The sequence below is a fragment of the Aphelocoma coerulescens genome, chromosome 9 (genome assembly GCF_041296385.1).
Source record: "Aphelocoma coerulescens isolate FSJ_1873_10779 chromosome 9, UR_Acoe_1.0, whole genome shotgun sequence".
NCBI lineage: Eukaryota > Metazoa > Chordata > Aves > Passeriformes > Corvidae > Aphelocoma > Aphelocoma coerulescens.
In genome coordinates this window covers 2875402-2896664 of record NC_091023.1, presented here as the reverse complement: position 1 = coordinate 2896664, position 21263 = coordinate 2875402, and the positions used below count along the sequence as shown (strand labels likewise).

Genomic DNA, 21263 nt, shown 5'->3' with positions numbered 1-21263 from the left:
CTCCTGGGCTGATAACACCCCTTTGGAAAGTGATCTGAAGAGTTTCCTCTCCTTCTTTCTAATGCTGGAGGCAAGAAAAGCCTCAACCTTTTCATTTTCCCCAGGAGAAGGTGAAATAGGAGCCGGACCCATGGGGAGTGGTGGCAGCACCTTTGGCTGCCTGCACGGACCCTCTGCCCAAGTGGAGCATCCTGGAGGATGGGGCAGGGACCCAGGGATGTGGCTGGAGCCAGGGAAGTGCAGGTGCCGTGTCCCAGGCTCCGTGGGGTGACACACGGCTCCGCAATGCCAAACCCTCCCACTGACCTCAGCCCAGCCTTATCGCCGAGGCGTTGGAGCGAGGAGAGTGAGCCAAGAAAATACTCGTGGGATGAGATCACCTCGGCTGTCTTCAGGCTCCCAAAATGCCTCAGCCCTCAGCCGTGCTGAGCCTGGAAAACTGGGGCATTGTGGGCAGAGGAAGGTGCCTGGGATGGGGAGGAGGTTTGCAGCCTCAGCACATCTCCCGGGGTGATGGTGACAGTGGTGACAGCGTCCCGTGACCAGTGAGCCCCAGTGACAGTGTCCCATGACCATAATGAACCCCTCGAACCTCTCCATGGCAATGTTAAAGCTCCCTCCACGTACCTGCTTCTGTCCCAAACTCTGGATTCAAAGAGCAACCAGGTGGGAAGGAGAGTTGGAGTGCCAGGAATCACACAAGTGCCATTTCCCAGTGCCAGGATTCCACAGGCTGCTCCCAAAGGGAACTGCATCCCCATGGGCAGGGAGCCAAGGCAGCATCCCAGCCAGAGGGATCCCATCCTCCTGGAGACACCTCCATGAGCTGCCAGGCCTGAGGCCAGCTCATCTTCCCTGTCCTCTCTCTGAAATCTGCATCATTTTGGGGTGTCCCAGGTCTGATCCCGCCCTGGGAATGTGTTCCCACAGAGCCTGGGGTGCTGCTGTGCAACAGGGTGAATTCCAGTCCCAAAATTCCAACAGGGAACACTCCTCAGGGTGAGTGGGGAGGGCATGGGTGGGATTGGGATGCTCCTGGTGATGCTCACATCCCCACTCCCAGGAACTTCTGCCACAGTTCTTCTTCGATCAAACACTCAGGGAGGTGATGCCACAGGCACCTTCACAAAGCCCCTTCTTAGGAATTTTGTGAGGGGAAAAATGTGACTGAAAACACGGCCAGGACCCTCCTCTTTCTCATCCTCCCTGCATTTTAATCCCCCTGAGTCATTCCCATTCCTGGATGTTAAACTGTCCTTTTCTGCTTTCATTTATTTCCCTGTTCCTGACCTGCCAGCACCAGTGGGACCCTGTTCAGGGAGCTGCCAAGGAGATGCCAGCAGACACAAAGGTGGAGCCCAGCGAGATCCCAGGAGCCACCAGCCCCAGGGGACACGGCTCCGCATTTCCATAGCAAAGCCCCTCTCTGCTGTTTTGCCACCTTTGAGGAATTTTCTCTTTTTCCTGAGAAATTCAAAGTGCTGGGTGTGATTTCCTGCCCACCTAGCAGGGAACCTCCAGTGGCTCCAGGATGGGGGAGGCTCCATCCCCTGCCCCAGAGCTTGGTGGGAGTGTGGGGTGACACAGAGACACTGGACTAGTGTCACAGGCAGGTGGCCACCAGCAGCACCTCCTCGCTGGCCACATTTGCCCACTTGACTTTGGAGCACATCCAGGTGGATGGATGGGTCCGTGCCCCCTCCCCAGGCCCATGTGTGGGATCTGCACCCTAATTTGGAGCCACCACTTGCAGAAGGAGGGGGCAGAACCCAGAGGGGCAGAGGGACGCCAGACACTCCGGTCCCCATTGCTCTGCAGGGATGAAAATCAGCACACACCTCTGGATCCCTAAGGAATTTCACATCCTCCTGGCTATGAGGAAAACCTACCAGGGATGCAGCCAGGGCAGAATCAGCTCGGCCTTGTGTTCCCTAACACAGAATAAGTGAACTGGAAGAGCAGGAGAGGTTGAGGAGAGAGAAAAGAGCTGTTCACTCCAGTGCCCAGTGATGACACTTTAAAGGCAGGTTGTCCCCAGTGCAGGGATGGGCTGAGTGAAATAAGAAAGGGGAAGGACAGCACTGGGCAGGGGTTGTTCTTCATCCCAGGATCCCAAAGACAGCAGGAATTGTCACTATCTTGCTGCTTCACCCCCTTGCTGCCTGCTCACTTTGGCTGATACCAGTGCTGGGGACGTGCAGCCACTCCGTGGTGATGAATTAGAGGTGAGCAGGAGGCCACGCAGAGTGGGACAGAGTGGGACAGAGCAGCCCTGTGTCACCTCTGGGATCATTGCCAGCTGCATCCGAACACCAGAGCCATGCTGGGATCTGTGGTGGGAAGAACATGAGGGGACAACGTGCCAGACAGGGAGGTGACCTTGATGGCACTGAACATCCCCTGGCACCGTGGCAGTGAGGGTGTCACCGGGATGGTCACAGCTAACAGGGCTGGATGGCCCCAGGGATCATTGCTTGGGGACACAAAATGCCTGGAAAACACCCATGGACCCTCTTGCCATGAGTTTTTGAGCTTCTGCTGTTGATGATGGTTGGGAGAGAGGCTGGAGTGGCCTGGGGACAGGTGTGGAGAGGGGACAGCGAAGAGCATCCTCCAGCAGGTGCATGGAGGGAGCACAGATGGGTGTACAGGTGGAGGGTGGAGCAGCACCTCCAAACCCAACACTGCCTGGGAAAGATGGAGCAGGGATGAACCCGCAGGTGTGGAGAAACGGGCTCCAGGGGGACCCATCATCAGCACCTCTGATATCCAACGGGACAAATGGGCAGGGCCTTGGGAGGAGTTTGTCCAAGAGCAGGGAGAGGCTGCAGGGCTCTGACCACACTGTCACCGCTGTGCGTGGCTGAAATGCTCTTTCCCAGAATCCCAGAATGGGTTGGGAGGCTTGGAAGGGACCTTAAAGATCATCTTTTTGTGGTCCTTCCTACCTGTCCTGCCTCCCATGGCTCAGCTGCCTGCTCACAGTGCTCTGTTCCTGGAGCTCCTCATCCTAGCCCTGGCCCTGGCCCTGCCTGGCACACAGCACAGGTCCTGCCTCTAATAGTGGGCAAAAGCCAAGAGAAAAAGTGGGAAGACCAGAACTTGCAAATCACAGGGTGGTTTGGGTTGGAAGGGACCTCTAAAGGTCACCCAGTCCAATTCTCTGCTACGGGCAGGGACACCTTCCACTAGCCCAGGTTGTTCCAAGCCCTGTCCAGCCTGGCCTGGAGCACTTCCAGGGATGGGGCAGCCACAGACTCTCTGGGCACCCTGTGCCAGTGTTTTAACACCTTCATTGTAAAAAAGTTCCTGCTAAATCTCACAATTTCCTCTAAAATGCCAAGTGCTGAACTCTCCCATGGCAAGTTTCCACCAGGCTCCCACGGGACAAATCTCCTCCTTTCAGGCCCAGACAAGATGGGAAGGTTTGGTTAGAATAAAGTTCCTCCTTCCCAGCCCAGCGAAGGTGGGAAGGTTTGGTTGGGACAATTCTCCTCCTTCCCAGCCCAGCCAAGGTGGGAAGGTTTGATTGTAATAAAGTTCCTCCTTCCCAGCCCAGCCAAGGTGGGAAGGTCTGGTTGGGACAGTTCTCCTCCTTCCTGGCCCAGCCAAGGTGGGGAGGTTTGGTTGGGACAGTTCTCCTCCTTCCTGGCCCAGCCAAGATGGGAAGGTTTGGTTGGGACAAATCTCCTCCTTCCTGGCCCAGCCAAGGTGGGAAGGTTTGGTTGGAATAAAGTTCCTCCTTCCCAGCCCAGCCAAGGTGGGAAGGTTTGGTTGGGACAATTCTCCTCCTTCCCAGCCCAGCCAAGGTGGGAAGGTCTGGTTGGAATAAAGTTCCTCCTTCCCACCCCAGCCAAGGTGGGAAGGTTTGGTTGGGACAATTCTCCTCTTTCCCAGCCCAGCCAAGGTAGGAAGGTTTGGTTAGGACAATTCTCCTCCTTCCCAGCCCAGCCAAGGTGGGAAGGTTTGGTTGGGACAAATCTCCTCCTTCCTGGCCCAGCCAAGGTGGGAAGGTTTGGTTGGAATAAAGTTCCTCCTTCCCAGCCCAGCCAAGGTGGGAAGGTTTGGTTGGGACAATTCTCCTCCTTCCCAGCCCAGCCAAGGTGGGAAGGTCTGGTTGGAATAAAGTTCCTCCTTCCCACCCCAGCCAAGGTGGGAAGGTTTGGTTGGGACAATTCTCCTCTTTCCCAGCCCAGCCAAGGTAGGAAGGTTTGGTTAGGACAATTCTCCTCCTTCCCAGCCCAGCCAAGGTGGGAAGGTTTGGTTGGGACAATTCTCCTCCTTCCTGACCCAGCCAAGGTGGGAAGGTTTGGTTGGGACAATTCTCCTCCTTCCCAGCCCAGCCAAGGTGGGAAGGTTTGGTTGGGACAATTCTCCTCCTTCCCAGCCCAGCCAAGGTGGGAAGGTTTGGTTGGGACAATTCTCCTCCTTCCCACCCCAGCCAAGGTGGGAAGGTCTGGCTGGCCACCGAGCAGATCCCCCCAGCAGAGCCGCATGTTTCAGCCTGATGATACAATAGAAAATGCCTCCGAAGTCCCAGCCCTCTGGAGCATTTCCTTAGCCCTCTGGAATTTCCGTTTAGTCCTTCCTCTCCCAGGCTCTTACCGAAAACCAATGTCACCACGTGGCTCTGGAGAGCAGCCAGCTCCCGGGGTCCCCTCCCAGGTCTCCCACTGCCGTGCCGGGGATTTGCAAGGAGTGAGCTCCTGGAGGGTGTCAGCTCAGTCGTGCCCCTTGATTAATCACCAAAGGCCACTCTGCCAATCAAGGAAAGATTTACAAGGCAGGCAGGAAGCTCTTGTTTTTACAGGAGTGCCTCAAACACACGCACACAGTAGGAAAAGCAAACATTCCAGGCATACCAAGGGATCCACGGGATAAAAATTCCCCAAACAGCCCAGATTAAGATACTTGGCTGCACATGGAAACACTAAAACCTGGGCTCAAGGATTTAATTGTCTTATTTAGCAGAGAGCCCTGTGGAACAACCTGAACGGCCTGGGAACAGCCACCCTGGGGGGCAGGGAGAGGGTCAGCGGCGCTGCCCTCCCTACAATAAAGGTCAGGGCTGGCCCCCGCCCCTCTCCCAGCTCCATATGGTCGCCAGAGCCTTGTGGCAGAGTTTAATGCTAGTTTTCCTTTGGAAAGACTCAGGCTTGCTCCTGGCTGAGTCAGGCAGGGTCGCTCTGAATCAACCGAGTGCTGGATCCGAGCCCATGGGAGCAGAGAGAGCCTCTGCTCCAGCTCCAGCCCCGAGACCCCCGGGCTCAGAGCGGTGCTCAGCACGCTGTGTCGATACCTGTTAGCTCCCATCCTGCCCTGAGAGAGCAGGAACACTCCCATCCTCTCCAGTCCCATGTCCCAACCCAGAAGAAGCCCCAGCTTTGCTGTCTGACAGTGACATTGTGGTTTACAGATTTTGTAGGGGCCATGAGAAAGGCAGCAGGGAACTGCTATCCCTGGAAGTGTCCAAGGCCAGGCTGGAAGGGGCTCTGGGCAGCCTCTTCTGGGGGATGTTGTCCTGTCCCTGCAGGGTGAGAAATGAGAGGGCTCAGAAATTGTCGTGAGCTGGAAATACCCTCCCTCTGAAAGGGTCGGGGGCTGTAGAAAGGCTCCTGTCTCATCTTCCTGCAAACCACACCACAGAAAGAGGAACTGGACCTCACCTGGTACATGTGGTTTGTCCACTTCTGCTCCAAATCCAGCTGCCAGTGGCTTGTCCCAGCAGGATGCTCTGGCTTGCATTCATGGATGGTTTCTGGAAGAGCAGTGGAGGGACTGATAAGGAAATAAATCACCTGGTGAAGGTGAGAGTTAAAGGAAAGACTGTGCTTGAGATGACAGAATCATGGAATGGTTTGGGTGGGAAGGGACCTTAAAGCTCATCCAGTCCCGCCCACCTTCCACTAGCCCAGGTTGCTCCAAGCCCCGTCCAACCTGACCTTGGACACTTCCAGGGATGGGGCAGCCACAAGCTCCCCAGGCAACCTGTTCCTTATCCCAAAGTGCAGCCCATACTCAGGCACGAGTGGAGCTGCCTGCCCCAAAATCTCACCCCAGCTCCCCTCCTGCAGCCCAAGCTTTCCCAGAGCTCCCCAGAGCTGTGGGGATGCTCTGTGGGATACAGATGCGGGATCATGGCTTGTGGGATCGAGGGTTTGCATCTCAGTACATCACATCATTCCTGCAAGCAGTTCCTTGTGCTCCTCCTCTCTTTCCCCTACTCATCACCAGCCAGAGCAGCAGCAGTCCAGGACCTTCCAGCAGCCAGCTCATGGCTGGGACATGGATGCAGCCTTCAGGAGTTGGTTTTGTCCCAGTAAACACTGGCTTTAATGTGGATGGCTTCAGCATTCTTCGAACACTGCCAGGGTTGTTTTGAGTGTGCAGCCCTTTCCCAGAAGCCAGCACCTTCCCTTTCCAGGGCTTTTCCAAGTGCTCTGAGGCTTCTGGCTTGGTAACTCTCATCTGAAGTCACTGGAGAAGCCATCCCGAGGGAGATGATCACCGCACACTGCCGAGGGACCTGAGGGTCCAGGGATCCAGCAGCTGCTGGTGAAACAGGATAAGGAGTGGTGGATCTGGAAGGAAGTGGTCAAGGATAATTCCTTATTCACACTGAAGAGGGTCAGGGATAAACCCCTGGAGCAGGGGGTTCAGGAGACCTGGTGTCAGGAGGGCCATTGCTGTCACCCAGCCCAAACACTGGGCAGGCTGGAGGCCTCTGTCTTCACACCAGCAGAATTCCCAAGGGCTCCCAAGTTCAGAGTGGAGATGCCTTCAGGCTCTTCCAGGAGACCTCTGGCATCAGGGGCATCCTGGGCATCTTCTCCCCACCATGGGCTCATCTCCTGGCTGGGAGGGCCTGGAGTGGGAGGTGGGGAAATATTAGGGCAGGTGGAACTTCCCATCCTGTCCTCAGAATGGGGTTGGGAGACCTACCCAGGCTGCTTCAGGTGCCCTCTGTCCTGCCTTGCCTTCCTTTACTTTGCCTTCCTATTCCTCCCCACCCCCTGCCTTTCTTTGCCTTGTTTTCCCTTTCCATGCCTTCACTTCCCATCCCTTGCTTTGCCTCCCCATCACTTCCTTTTCCTCCTTTTCTTCTCTTTTACCTTCCCATCCCATGCATTCCCATCCCTTCCTTTGCTTTTCTTCCCCTTCCCTTCTTTTCCTCACCCTCCCCTTCCCTCCATCCAGGTTAACCACCTGCCCTGCAGGCAGAGCTCTTCCACCTGGCATCCTGCATTCAGGTAAAATAAAGGGATTTAAATGACAGATTAAGCCTATTTGCTGTTATATCTCTAAAATCACCCATCATTTCCCAAATTAACACCTCACTGGAATTACCTTGTTATCCCAATATTTTGAAACACCAGGTACTGGAACCCCACTGCTGTCACATGGAAGCTACACTAAAGGCAGAGACACTTTGAGCAATGCAGAAATAATGAGCCATAATTAATGATTATTGATGGAAAATCTCTCCCTGGGGTCGGAGATGGGACAGATGTGATCCAGGTCTGTTTAGCCAGGAACAGCCAGGAGCTGGAGTCTGGATTTTGGGTGCATCAAATGTCCTCACTTTGAGTCACAACACGTCAGTGCTCTGAGCAAGATGCTCAGGGGCAGAGCAAGGGTGAAGTCATGGAGGGAACCAGCAGCTGTAGAAATACAGGGATTGGGAAACGCAGCCGACGTCAAACTGCTCTGGGAAGACATGGCAGGAGTTACAACACACAGACACTCGTTGTTGTGCTTTTCGGGAAAAAAAGGGAAACTTTTGCTGCATGGAAAGCAGCACAAGAAGAAAGTTTGCTCAGTCTGGTGGCATTATTTTAATTAAACTGTAATTTATTCGTGTATTTGGGTATTGCTGTTTGAGAGATCGTGGTAGTCTGTGTATCAACCCCACGGAAAACAGAACCAGCTCATGTAATTCCGTGTTAGTTATCCTGTGTTTGGGATAAACTCTTCCAGCTGCACAGGTTACAGGGATTTGGATGTGCAGTGATGACTCCCACCCCGCGGACACGTCCCCAGCTCACGAAAATCCAATCACAGGCGTTAAAAATCATTTAACAGCCCTAAAATCCTTCTCCTTCCCCTGTCCCAGGAGGATGAGGGAAGGACTGACAGGAGGCTCTGCAGGTCCTGCGTGGGGCTGCCGTGCCCTCTGCTGGGCTCTGCATCCATGCTCAGGCTCCTTCCTTGAGGCCTGAAGCCTGGGAATTAAACTCCCAAAATATACAGGAAGGTCGTTTTTATTAATCCGGACCTCACCACCCCTTAGATTCCCTGCGGGACCTCCTGTTGGGAAAGCTGCCCCAATGCACTTTAATCTGCCTATTTTCCTCCCTGCTTTCCTCTCTTTAAAAATCCTGTTCTCTCCTGTGGAAAATGCTGGAGCCAGCCTGGAGAGAGCAGCTGAGAAACAACAGGAAAAGCATTAAAAACCCCTTTTGTCACCGAAATTCGGGAATAAAACTCCTGAACACCAATGCAGTATTAAGGAGCAGGCATCACTTTATTCCAGCACGGGATGCTCGAGGGATAACTCCACCTTTACGTGCACTCCGGGCTCAAGTTGCTACATGCATTTATTAGCCAGGAGATGCCAATTTATCAGGAAAAAGCTACATATTCCCGGGAAATTTGTTACTTTAGGCGGCCACAGGACCCCTGAACTGGCTTGGGCCCCTTGAGTTGCTCCCGCGCACCCAAAAAATCCCTTCTGCGTGACTTCTGAGGGATGTGCAACACATTTACCAGCGGGGCCGGAGCGGGCAGCGCCCAGCGGGGCGCGCGGCCGCTCCCGGGGCTCCAGGGAGCGAGGACGGGCCGAGCCCCGCGGCACCGCGCGCACCTCGCGCTGGAAGCCTCGGCTCGCGGCCGCGCTCGGTCGCGGTTCGGCCGCGGTTCGGTTGCGGCTCAGTCGCGGTTCGGTTGAGGCTCAGTCGCGGTTTGGTCGCGGTTCGGTTGCGGCTCAGTCGCGGTTTGGTCGCGGCTCGGTTGCGGCTCAGTCGCGGTTCCGGCGCGGTTCCGTAGCGACAGCAGCAGGCGAGCGCGATGTTCAGAAGCGGAAAGCGCCGCCGTGAGCCGAGCGTGGCTCGGTGAGAGCCGGGGGGGGGATTCCGCATCGGGGGGCAGGGAGAGGGAGGCGGGGGAGACACAGGGGGCAGTCCCTGCTTTTCCTGGGATGCGGGGGGGTTCTGCCCCCCCGAGCCCCGGGAAAGCACCTGAGCCTCGGGGAATGCCCAGCAAATCCCATCACCTCGCAGGGACCCCCGGCGAGTTCCCCACGCCAGGTCCTGAGCCTCGGGGAATGTCCAGCAAATCCCAGCACCTCGCAGGGACCCCCGGCGAGTTCCCCACGCCAGGTCCTGAGCCTCGGGGAATGTCCAGCAAATCCCAGCACCTCGCAGGGACCCTCGGCGAGTTCCCCACGCCAGGTCCTGAGTCTCGTCCTGAGTCTCGGGGAATTCCCAGCAAATCCCAGCACCTCGCAGGGACCCCCGGCGAGTTCCCCACGCCAGGTCCTGGGCCTCGGGGAATGCCCAGCAAATCCCAGCACCTCGCAGGGACCCCCGGCGAGTTCCCCACGCCAGGTCCTGGGCCTCGGGGAATGCCCAGCAAATCCCAGCACCTCGCAGGGACCCCCGGCGAGTTCCCCACGCCAGGTCTCCACCAGAGCCCGGCGACTAATTCCTGGAGTAGGGAAAGCCCCTAACTCTCGGAGAGGGCAAAACCCCTGACCCAGCCGTGGTAGCGCTCGCAGTGCCGGCTTGGGGTGGGGCGGGAAAAGAAACGGGGCGGGATAGGGGCAGAACGGGCAGAAATAGCCCAAATTTTGGCCTCGGAGTGTTGGCAAACGCACGCGCGCATCGCTCCAGCCAACGGGCGCGGGGGGGCGGGGCCTGTGGCACAGGGGGCGTGGCCTGTGAGCCGGGGCGGGGTCTGCGGGGCGGGGCGGGGTCTGCGGGGCGGGGCGGGGTCTGCGGGGGCGTGGCCGCCGCTGGCGGCGCGGGGCGGGGCCTGGCGCCGGAAGTGCGCGCGGTCCATGTACCAATGGCTGCTCGCCGTCCTCCGCGCCCTCCGCGACGCCGCCCGCCAGGCCCCGGCCCCGGCCCCGGCCCTCGCCCCGGCCCCACGCCCGGACCCCTCGCTCCGCAAGAAGCCGCCCCCCAGGTCAGCCCTTCCCGCCGCGCTTCCGGCCTGCGCCCCGCCTCTGCTGCCCCTGCGCTCGGCCCGGCCGGCGTCCGCACGCCCCCGCGGCTCCCCCGTGTGGGTCCCAGAGATTCCTGATAAATCCCAGGTGTTCACGTGGGTGTGGGTCCCAGATGTTCCGCGTAAGTCTGTCCGCAGATGCAGAGGTGATTTTGAGTCCTAGATACTCTTGCTAAATCCCCGATGTTGAGGTGACTGTGGGTCCCAGATACTCCTGATAAATTCCCGATGCTGAGGTGGTTGTGGGTCCCAGATACTCCTGATAAATTCCCGATGTTGAGGTGGTTGTGGGTCCCAGATACTCCCAGTAAATCGCATGTGCTCACGTGTATGTGAGTCTCAGATAGTCCCAGTAAGTCTGTGGACAGACCCTGGTGCAGAGGTGATTGTGGGTCCCAGATACTTGTGATAAATTCCCCATGCTGAGGTGGTTGTGGGTCCCAGATACTCCTGATAAATTCCCCATGCTGAGGTGGTTGTGGGTCCCAGATACTCCTGATAAATTCCCCATGCTGAGGTGGTTGTGGGTCCCAGATATTCCTGATAAATTCCCGATGTTGAGGTGGTTGTGGGTCCCAGATACTCCCAGTAAATCGCATGTGCTCACGTGTATGTGAGTCTCAGATAGTCCCAGTAAGTCTGTGGACAGACCCTGGTGCAGAGGTGATTGTGGGTCCCAGATACTCCTGATAAATCCCCGACGTTGAGGTGGTTGTGAGTCCCAGATACTCCTGATAAATTCCCGATGCTGAGGTGGTTGTGGGTCCCAGGTGTTCCCAATAAATCCATTGGCTCCTCCTTCCCTTCCCACCTGCATGGTGGGGGCTTGAAAAGGAGAAAAGGGGTGGGGATTTGGAGCGAGTGTGTTGGAGGAGCAGGGAAGGGTATATACACCCATAGGGATGTGTTGGATGGAGGGAAGCCATGGGATGTGAAGTAGATGGAAGAAGGATGCCTTCCTAGGCATTAACCTCTTTGCCCCCGGTGACAATGACCGAACCATCTCCCTGCCTGCTTCTTGGAATGTATGGATTGCATCCTGTGGGCTGGGGAGTGTGGCTGCTCCCTCCGGGAGGAACTTGCTCCAGGAGGCTTTGCTCAGTGTCCCATTCCAGAGTGAAGGAGACAAGGGAAGGTCTCTGGAAAGAGCCACGTGTTGCACAAGCAGTTTTCACTGAGGAGCAGCTCAGAAGGAGTTAACTCTTGGGGGGGAAAAAAAAAAAAAGAATAGGAATGTTCTTTGTGCTCTGTTCCTGAAGGAGAAGTTTTTACCGGACTTAATGATGGTATCAACTGATAAAATACTTGTGTTTAGGCTTCTGAGAAAGGATTAGGCTGGTATTTGTTTCAAGGAGTTGTTCCTGAGCGCTGACTCAGCAGGAAGCTATGGAGTGGGTGGAAACAGAACTGGCTTTCCCACCTTTCGTTTCCTGCTCCGCTTAAACTTTCCTCTGCAACTCAGTGTAGTGGCATGAACTTGGGTGGCTTGGTGACCTCTGGAGTGCTTCTTTCCTGGAGGAAAGTATTGCATATTAAAGAATTTTTTGGTGATAGGAACAAGCATCAAACATGAGGAAGCATTAACAGAAGGAGATAAAGAGGCCTGGTCTGCTTTAGTGGGATGATTAACTCTCTGGGAGATGATCCCAGGGAAATAGGGAAGCCACTTTTGGAAGTCTGGGTCGTGTGGAGGGGAGTCAGCCCCTGGGAGCTGAACTGTGGTTGCAAAATGTTGTTCTGTCTGTTCTTCCCTCAGCGTTCTGTCATGTGTGGAAGATCCTGAGATTCCTGCAAAGAAGCAGAAAACAGGTATGGCCCCTCGCAGAGAGGGTTAATGTGCCTGCTTTTCCTTGGGTTTGGGGTGCCTTGGGTAACTCTGGAGTTTGTACTTCTGAATTGCTGCTGGAACTGAGGATTTTTGAGCCGTTCTTGTGGCTGGAGGGGGTCTCCTGGAGCCTGGGCCTGTTGATGATGTGTGCCAGTGTTCATGGATGTGGCACTTGGGGTCAATGGTGGCCTTGGCAGTGCTGTGGGAACAGTTGGACTCGATGGCCTTATGGGGTTTTTCCAGCCTTAATGATTCTGTGAGTCTAAAACCCAAGTGTCAGATGAAGAGAGGAAGGGAAGCAGCGAACAACTTTTCCTGTCCTAGGAGGGCCGTGTATTTACACCAAGGATAACTCCTGGCTGGGGCAGGGCACAGGATATCCCAGGTCTCTCTGGCACTGAGCAGCACAAAGAGCAGTTTAAATCAAGGCTGTTGCTGTTCCATGGGGAATGTGGAGCTTCCTAATCCCTACTTGGGAACAGCCTCCCCAGTGATGGGGTGGGGGGTGCTGCTGGGCTGTTGCTGTGTTGTTGGAATGAGTTACCTGCTCCACATGGGATGGAGGAGCTGGGCTTTGGTGCGAGCAGAAATCCCAGTTCCTGTTTCCAGTCCCGTTCTTTATGGCCTGGTGGTGTGGTTTTTCCAGAATGTGTCTCTGGGGCTAACGAGGAGCCCAAAGAGGTTTCTGTGGCTGCCAAGTTGCCACCTGAGGCAACGAGAAAAAGCCAGGAGACCAAAGAGAGCGATGACTTCTCCTTCTCCGAGTCTGAAGATGAGGTGAGCAAGGATTTTGTGGGGAGCTCGGGGATCAGCTGCCACAGTCCCTGCATGTGTGAGAGCCTGTATTACAGAAGTGGTGCCATCAGTCCCCCTACCTTCTGCTGCAACCCCAGCAAAACCATGTCAAGACAGAGCTGACTGACTTTCAGGAAGGTGAGGTGTTTGCTTGGATTCACGTTCAGGTTGTGCTCATTCTGGTGCTTGTTTTTATTTCAGGTTGTGCACATTTCTTCTGACTCTTTGTTTGTAGCATCTTCAGAGGATGAGGCTATAACACAACCTGGTAAGGCTGACAGCAAGTCCTTCACTCATTCCTTTCTCCTGCTGCTGTGTCTGGGCAGCTCTGCCCAGGCTGGGGGCTGGTTGCTGGAGGCAAAATATCTGGGTAGCATCCAGGAGTAGTGGAGGGTGAGCTCTGTTTCTTCCCTGCATCCTGGTATTGCCCGGAGCCAGGGCTGGGAACAGGCTCCCCTGGGAATGGGCACGGCCCCAAGGCTGCCAGAGCTCCAGGAGCATTTGGGCACTGCTCTCAGGGATGCAGAGGCTGCGATTGCTGGCGTGTCTGTGGAGGGCCAGGAGTTGGACTGGATGATCCCTGCGGGTCCCTTCCAACTCAGCATGTCCTGGGATTTATCCCAGGATGCTCACATGGTTGTGGATCCCAGATATTAACTGCCTTGGGTGCAGTTCTAGTGTGTCCCACTTCCAGCTTGCCAGAAGGAAATTGTTATAAGTGCTGATTTTAGGTAGTAGAGCCTCAGAACCCTTTTTTATTAGGCTTGGGCAGGTGACATTCTGTAGTTGCCAATATGAAAATATCCTGAAGCAACATAACACAAATAATATTAGGACGTGAGGGATAAAATTAAAGTAATTTATCTTTGGTGAAGCTCTTTAAACTCGTAGAACTCCTTTTTTTTTCTTGACCAGTTGCTGACTGCTTGTGCTCTTTTCCCCTAGACAAAATGCCTTGTGACACCACGCTGTGCTTGACTGAGGAAACACCATCCTCTCTTTGCAAGAGAGTTCCATACCTGAGGTAAAAATCCTTCTGTTGCCTTTCACTCCTCCTTTGAAGGGTTTCTTGCCTTTCACTTTCATCCTTGAACTGCCTGCGTTGCCCAGCATTTGTTTTTGTGTCCACAGAGCAGCATTTTTCCTGGGTGTTCTGGGACTCCTCCAGGCAGCCATACTGAGGGAGCTCTCCAGCTGTGGAGAGGCAGCTGTGTTCTTGCCTGTAACCAATTTTAAACATTCTCTTTAAATCCAGATAGTTCATAGACTCAGGAGATCAGAGGAAGATTAACAAGGTCAATACTCTCCCCTCTTGTGGTAGGAGGAAGTGTTGAACTTGGGAAGAGGCTGAGACCAGAAAAACCCACAACCACAAAAAATCCCAGAGAATTCCTATTTCCCCAGAGAATTCCACTGGGAAACACATTTTTTTTTTTTTCCTCTGAGGGTGCTCAGCTACTGCCCCAGGTCACCTAGAGAGGTTGTGGAGTCTGTCCATGGAGATGTTGGAAAACCCTCCCAGACACGGTCCTGGGCAGCCTTCTGTGTCTCCTTCAATCAGGAAGTGCTAATTCAAACCTAATTAATGAATCAGGAGCTCTGAATGTTCTCTGAATACCATTTCTTCTGCCTTTTGATGTTTTCAGCCCAAGCAGGAATAACTACATCCGAGCTGCTCCAGAGAGTCCTGTCACTCCCAGGCCCCCCATTAAGGAGCCAGCTCCCAACTTCCCCAGAGGCAGCAGCACCAGGAGGCCCTTGTGTGCTGCTGAAGAGGTGAAGTGGGGAGAAGGGAAGAAGGGAGGGGAGAAGGGAATTGTTTTGGGATGAAACAGCTGCAGAGTTCCTGCACAGTTAGGCTGAGACAAAAGGAAGGGGTGGGAATGCCTGCTAAAGTATTTTTTTTTTTTCCCTTCCTTTCTGCAAGGATGTTCAGCAAGCAGAAAACAAGAAATACAAAGAGCTCTTGAGTCTGTTCAAGGAAAGATATTCTGGAAGACTTACTTCTCCACGCCTAGCAAGACTCAACAAGTAATTATGAGCAAAATAACCCTTAACTTTTCTGGTGGTGGGTTTGTTGTATGTGGAAGGGCAGGAGAGTTGATGTGTCCTATTCTCAGAGTTCTGGACAGAGTCAAATGTGATGACTGAGTCTCTTTGGGAATAGTGGAGACAGCAAATCTAACTCTTGTATGTTCACTGTGCCTGGGTTGAAGGTGGCCAAACTTCTGGATGTAAACTCTTCAAAATGCCCTTTGCATCTGGTCATGGAAGCAGTGACAGCACGGTTCTGTTAAGGATTAAACAGCCTAATTTTACTTTATATATTCTACTGCTTTCATTCAGCCAGTTGTGTACAAATAGCCCTGTCCTCTGTGGTGAATTGATGGGCACTGGTAACAAATCCCCTGTACAAACTCTGTCCTTTTCTTCTGCTACACCAAAGAGTTCAAACCAAGGAACCAGGGATGACTGGGAGTCCCCTGAAAGAACGAAAATCCAGCGGTGCCTCTCTACCTGTGCCAGAAAAGACCAGTGAGTATCCCCCTGCTCCACTCTGTAGGTGGAAGTCCAGCCCAAACAGGGCATTTCCTCCAAGTAGTTATTGGCTAAACTGGGTTTGTGAGGGTTTTATTGAAGGGGAAAAATTGGTTTAAAATGGGATTTGAGAGCTGGGACTGTAGCAGTGCAGTTTGTAGCTGGCTGTGACCCCACTGCACAGGAGAAGGTTGTTTTACCTGGGTTTTTTTTGTACCAGAGGAGGGGGATAGTTGACTCTGCACCCTCAGAGCTGCACTTTAATCCCTTTTTAATGCTAGACAGGACTATTTCCATGACAGCAGAGCTGCCAAACCAAGTAAACTAATTACATATATGTTTAATATTGTCCCAGGGTGGGTTTTTTTCCCTGTCCATTACTTAAATGTGCCCAATCCCCTCGTCTGGTTCTTTTATATCCTGGCCTTTATGACATGATCATATGGGGATTGAAATGATTTCTGAGCAGGTGCCAGAGTTTGAGCTTCTAAGTTGAAAATGCTGATGAAATGTCTGTGATGTCACCCAGAAACCGAGAGCTCTGTGCAGCTGCTGCAACGGGAAGTCACCTCCTTGTTCTCACATTGCTGCTTTTCCCTGCAGGTGTCAAACATGGGGATGTTTTCAGCCCCCAGCTGCCTCAGAGAGGTGTCATGATCAGGTGAGAGTCTCTTGTAACCATGGCTCTTGTTTCTTTTGGCTCTGTCAGCCTCCAGAAGACCAATCCTGTTCAGTGTCTCAGTGCTGGGCGAGAGGAGCAGCTGCTTTGAGGAATTGCTCAAGGCCTGTTGTCCCTCAAATCAGCTCCCCTGTCACAGCTGGGCTGCTGTGGGATGTGCTGGGTGTTTTTTGGGAGAAGGAAGTAAGGGTGACAGTGGTGACCACACCAACTTGTCCTTGGGTTTGCAGAATCCATTTTTGCTCCCAAGTGTCTTTGTGCCACGCCATTAACGAGCTCACTTTGCATTTCCTCTGGATCCTCAACAAAAGGAGGAGGGAGCTTGTAAAGCCTGGGGGCACTGAGGCAGTTTCTGAGGTTTGCAGGATGCCTTGGGTTGGAGTAGGAGACCAAAAAAGGAGCATTGCTCCTTCATCAGGGGCCCATGGACTCTGTGGTGGCACAGTGGGAGTGCAGGAGGCTCCTTGTGCATGGAAAGGGGCTTTTGGCTGTGGCTCCAGGGAGGGATTTTGGTGTGGCAGCTTGGTGCCCTCCTCTTCCTCCCCTCAGATGAGAGAGGAGAGAGTGCAGATGGGGCAGAGAGAGGTTTGGTTGTGGCAGGTCTGGTTTTGGGTGATTTTGTCCCTGTTCTCTTTCCCCCTTAGACACGAGCACTGTATTGAGCTGTGTGTTTGTCCTGAGTTAAATTGTCCCTGTTCCTGAAGCTCAAGGGAAGAGAGGAAATAACTGGTGTGGAGTGGGATTTGTCACCAGGAGATCACAAAGTACCTGATAGAGGAAGTGCTGGTTGCTTCCCTGTTTTCCAAAGATTAAAACTGAGAAACAAAAGGAGTTTGGCACCTGATGGTGGAAGAAAGTTTGCAAAGCTTCCAGCTCTTCATCTATCCCAATCTGGGAATGGGCAAGGAAACTGAGGTGTTGTCACGTGTCAGAATCAGCCTTGGACAAGCATTTCTTAGGCTGAAGGTGAATTTTGGGGAATTTCATGGGGCAGTGTGGATGTCCAGCTCACCTCTCTTTCTCTCCTGACAGCTACTACACACCACCAGAAGACTCTCGTGGACAGGGGAAACGAGAGAAACGAGCTGCTTCAGTGGTAAGCTTGAGTTAGTCTTTATTCACTTTGTTTTCAAGAAGACAGAACTCCTCTCTGCTCAGGATTGAGATCCAGAATAAAACTGGAAGTGTGGAAATCAGAAATACTTACCTTGATCTCAGCTTGCTACCTGTGTGGGGAGGCTTTGCTGGGGTTCTGGATGTTAGTCCAAGCCCAAGGAAAGTCCTGCCTCTCAGGCACAGTTGGAATGCAGTCACCAATCAGACTTTGGGGTTTGCTGCTGGTGTGTGTGTACCCAAACCCTCCCAGTTCTATGCAGGATTCTCTGCCCTGTCCCCCAGCAAACCTCCTCGTGCTTCTCTCTGACTCCCTGTCCCTGTGTCTGGCAGGGCCAGCGTGAAGCTGAAGTCCCCCAAGGAAAGTTATTCCAGTTCCATGTGACACCTGTCCTGTCCAAAGACCTCTTTTTTGTGGACAGCGAGCCTCTGCCATGCCCAGAAAGGCCAGCAGACGACCTGGCTCCACTGACAGAGGTACCTGGGCTCAGCAGCAAGCCAGTGCTGTGGCTGGTTCAGCAAAAAGGCCTGCAACGCCCCTTGCTCTGGCAGTGGAGCTGCACTTGGAGGCCTTCTGAGGGGCTGGTGTGCTCCATGTGCTGTTCCATGAGCCCTTCCCCATGAAATCCTTTGTTCCAGGCCATGGAGAGCGAGATCTCTGCTGCCTTTGATGGTGGTGAGCCCGAGGATGTCCTGAGCAGGGCCTTCAAGCTCGCTGTCACCCGTGAGGACATCTGCACCCTGCAGCCCCTGGGCTGGCTCAACGACAGCGTACGTGCTCCTGCACTTCCTGGGAAATCCCCCTTCCCTGGGCACAGGAGTCTTCCAGGAGCTGCACTGCAGAGCCCAGAAATAGCTGTACACTCCTTATTTTGGGTGCTGTGTGGGCTGGTGTTTCTGGAAGCTTTCACTTGGCTGCTGCAGCTCCCAGGAGTCAGTCTGGGTTACTGGAGTGGGTGTGGGGGCTTTACCCAACAGCACAGGGCACCCAGTGTAAAATTCTGGGAGCAAAAGCTGCCAGCTGGAGTCCTCTCAGCTCCAGGGTGGCCAGCAAAGACATGTTGCTGTCTTTTTGGTTCAGTATCTTATTTCACATCTCAATTTGCCTCTCTCTGCTCCAGATCATGAATTTCTACATGAATCTTCTGGTGGAAAGAAGCAAGAAGGAAGGATATCCAGCAGTCTACGCTTTTAGTACCTTCTTTTATTCCAAGCTAAGCTCTACAAGCCACAAGGGAGTAAAGAAATGGACCAAAGGTGTGGATATCTTCAAGCACGATGTCATCTTGGTGCCTGTTCACGTCAGAATTCACTGGACACTGCTGGTGAGTCACACTGGCTTTTTATTTAGGGGGAGAACAAAACTAGCAAGCAAAGTCCTTTAATGTTTTGGCTGTGCTTTGCCTAAATCACCTTTTAACCCCAGGTCGTTGATCTCCGAGAGAAAGCCATCAAATACTTCGACTCCTTGGGACAGAAAGGAGACCACATTTGTAAAACTGTCTTGTGAGTAGCTGCTTTTTTTAATCCCTTTTGGTTGTTTTTGAGGCCTTTTCCCCTCCCCACGTGAAAAGTGTTTCTGCCCTGTCACGTGGTGCCCCTCACTTTGTACCTCTTCGGTTCTGCTCAGTGTTTTGAATCCCCCGGAGTGTCAGAGGTGCAGGTTTTCACATGTGCTGCACATCCTCACGTGCCTTTGTCAGTAAAATCCCTTCACCCAGCAGCTTTGTAGGGTGAGAGCAGCCCCACAGGGACAAATCCCAGAATCACTGAGGTTGGAAAAGCCCTGCAGGGTCACTGAGTCCAACCCGTGACTGATCCTCACCTTGTCACCAGCCCAGAGCACTGAGCAGATCCCTCTGCAGAGCCTTCCTGCCCTCCACACTCCCACCCAGCTTGGTGTCACCTACGAACGTGCTGAGGGTGCCCAATCCCCTCATCTGGATCATGGATAAAGATATTAAACAGTGCTGGGCCGTGGGGAGCCCCACTCAGCCTCTCACTGTGTCTCTAAGGTTGGGATTTTTCCTCCACATTCCTTAAATCGTGAGGATCTTCTGGCATTTCACTGCCATTTATCTTCCTGTCACCCCTCACCAGCTTTTTTGGTTCATTTGTTTTTTTTCCTAAATCTGGGAGGTGAAAAGTGATTGTGTGTTGTTTTCAACAGAAAATACCTGGAAGAGGAAAGCAAGGAAAAAAGAAACATTGAACTGACTGCTTCCGAGTGGACCCTTCGCAGCCTGGGTGCAGAGGTATGGGAGCAGTGCCTGGATTTGGGATGGGAGCTGGAACTCCTCGTCACAGAGGGTTAACACTTTCCAGGGAAGCAGAGGAGGGAGATGATGTGCAGTTAACTGGGACTATTCCTTGGGTTTGGGAGCAGTAAATGGACTATGGAAGTAGGTTTTCAGGAGTAGGTGTGGGTAATGTGTGCTACAACCACGTTGCTGCTCTTTTAAGACACATAAAAGGTCTCCATCCTTTTTGTATTCCTCAGGAAATCCCTCAACAAAGTAATGGAAGTGACTGTGGAGTTTTTGTTTGCAAATTTGCTGATTTCATCTCCAGAGACAAACCCATCATCTTCACCCCGGTGAGAGGAGGTGTCAACAACTCCAGCCTTTCCCACACGCATGCAGGAGCCAGGGAAGCTGCACAGCAGCTGGGGCAGGGGCTGAGGGTTTGTTCCTCATGTCTGCTGCCTGCTTCTTGGGCAAGATGCTCAATCATGGCAATCCCAGGGTGGTCTGGGTTGGAATGGACCTTAAAGACATCTCATTCCAACACCAGGATGCTGCAGCCAGTGGTTTGGGATATCTGGCTTTTGTGTCTCTTGGAGAAATAGGCTTCCCCCTTGGATCAGCTCAGACCACTCAGCCACTGGTTATTTTCCAGTGTGGTGATCTTTAATAAAAGTCCCTGTAAAGAAATGGGGTTCTGCTGGGTGGTTGTGTCACCCTCGTGTGAAACCCACCTCGTACCCAAATGGCAGGTGCTCAAAAGCAGCTTCCCCTTCAAGAATTCCCTGGGTGTTAATGGAGATTTCCTGCCTCTTTCTCCTCTGGCTTCCTATGTGATGGATTTTTCCCGTTTCTTTTCAGGAGCACATGCCTTATTTCCGCAGGAAGATGGTGTGGGAAATAATCCATCAGCAGCTGCTGGGAGACATGCACTGTTAGAAAAACACTGTTCTTTAAAAGAGTAGTATTTATTTCTTATTGGTTAGGTTAAGATAAGATAAATATTAACTTATGTAAGAGCCTTATTGTAAGGGAGCGTTACTTGTTAATAGAGTAATTTATTTTTTAATTGAAAACCGATTTGCTGTCTCTGTGTGGTTTTTAACTTGCTCCCCATCTGAAGAAGAACAGAGGCTCTCTCCTCTCCTGGTGGCTCTGGAGACATCCCTCAGCTGCTCCTGGCCCAAAGATCCACAAGATCCTGGCAGAGCTGCAGTGGGGCTTTATCTGTCTCTGCTTTCACTGCTTGGTTCAATCTGCCACAACCTCAGGGCAGGTTCTCCAAAGGACAAACAAAGCCAAAGCCACTCGTGTTTTATTCTTACCAACAATTAACCAGGGATCATTAATTTTCCCTGAGGCTGCGGAAGATCCGAGCATGAGGAAGCAGCAGCTGGGAATGTTTAAGGTGTCCTTTCCCCTTCCTTTTGCTTCTCCCTGTTTGGGGCTGCAGTTTTGAGTGTCCCAGGTGCCACCAGAGCCACTTTCCCATGGCAGCATTCCCAGTGCTGGAGGGGTGGGAGGGAAGAGCCCAGCTCTGGGCCTCATGGAGTGGGGTTCCCTCATTGTGACACCCAGCAGCACCCCAGGCCCTGCCCCCAAAGGCCATCCCAGCCCCATCTGGCACCTTTCCCCACTGGATGTTCCATCGTTTTGGCTTTGCCAGGGACGTGCAGGGAGGGAAGCAGAAGTGGCTTCATGACAGCAACACTTCCCAGGTCCCTGGGTTTGAAGCTACATCTGGCACTGCCACTGACCCTCCCCCACCCCAAATTCCCCCACATCCAGCCCTTCCCTCCCCGGCAGCAGGGAGGAACTCCCAGCCATGACCAGCGCAAGGGAC

At 53.4% G+C, this 21263-nt stretch overlaps 1 protein-coding gene across 5 annotated transcripts; it reads left to right on the top strand.

The window, feature by feature from the left end:
* The first annotated feature begins 10043 nt into the window (after positions 1-10043).
* SENP2 (SUMO specific peptidase 2) lies at positions 10044-20500 on the top strand. 5 transcript variants are annotated; one of them, XM_069025100.1, is made up of 17 exons: positions 10044-10185; positions 11981-12033; positions 12699-12829; positions 13049-13115; positions 13793-13871; positions 14494-14623; positions 14784-14878; positions 15294-15382; positions 15989-16046; positions 17097-17160; positions 17511-17654; positions 17817-17948; positions 18299-18502; positions 18604-18683; positions 19348-19432; positions 19678-19773; positions 20282-20500. In XM_069025100.1, the coding sequence occupies exons 1-17, from the start codon at positions 10058-10060 to the stop codon at positions 20357-20359; spliced, it is 1713 nt and encodes a 570-aa protein (XP_068881201.1). In that variant the 5' UTR covers positions 10044-10057; the 3' UTR covers positions 20360-20500. The 5 variants fall into 5 exon arrangements, with proteins under 5 accessions (XP_068881201.1, XP_068881200.1, XP_068881204.1 ...); XM_069025099.1 differs by having other exon boundaries at positions 14775-14878; XM_069025102.1 differs by lacking the exon at positions 10044-10185 and adding an exon at positions 10214-10370 and having other exon boundaries at positions 14775-14878.
* Positions 20501-21263: the final 763 nt, after the last annotated feature.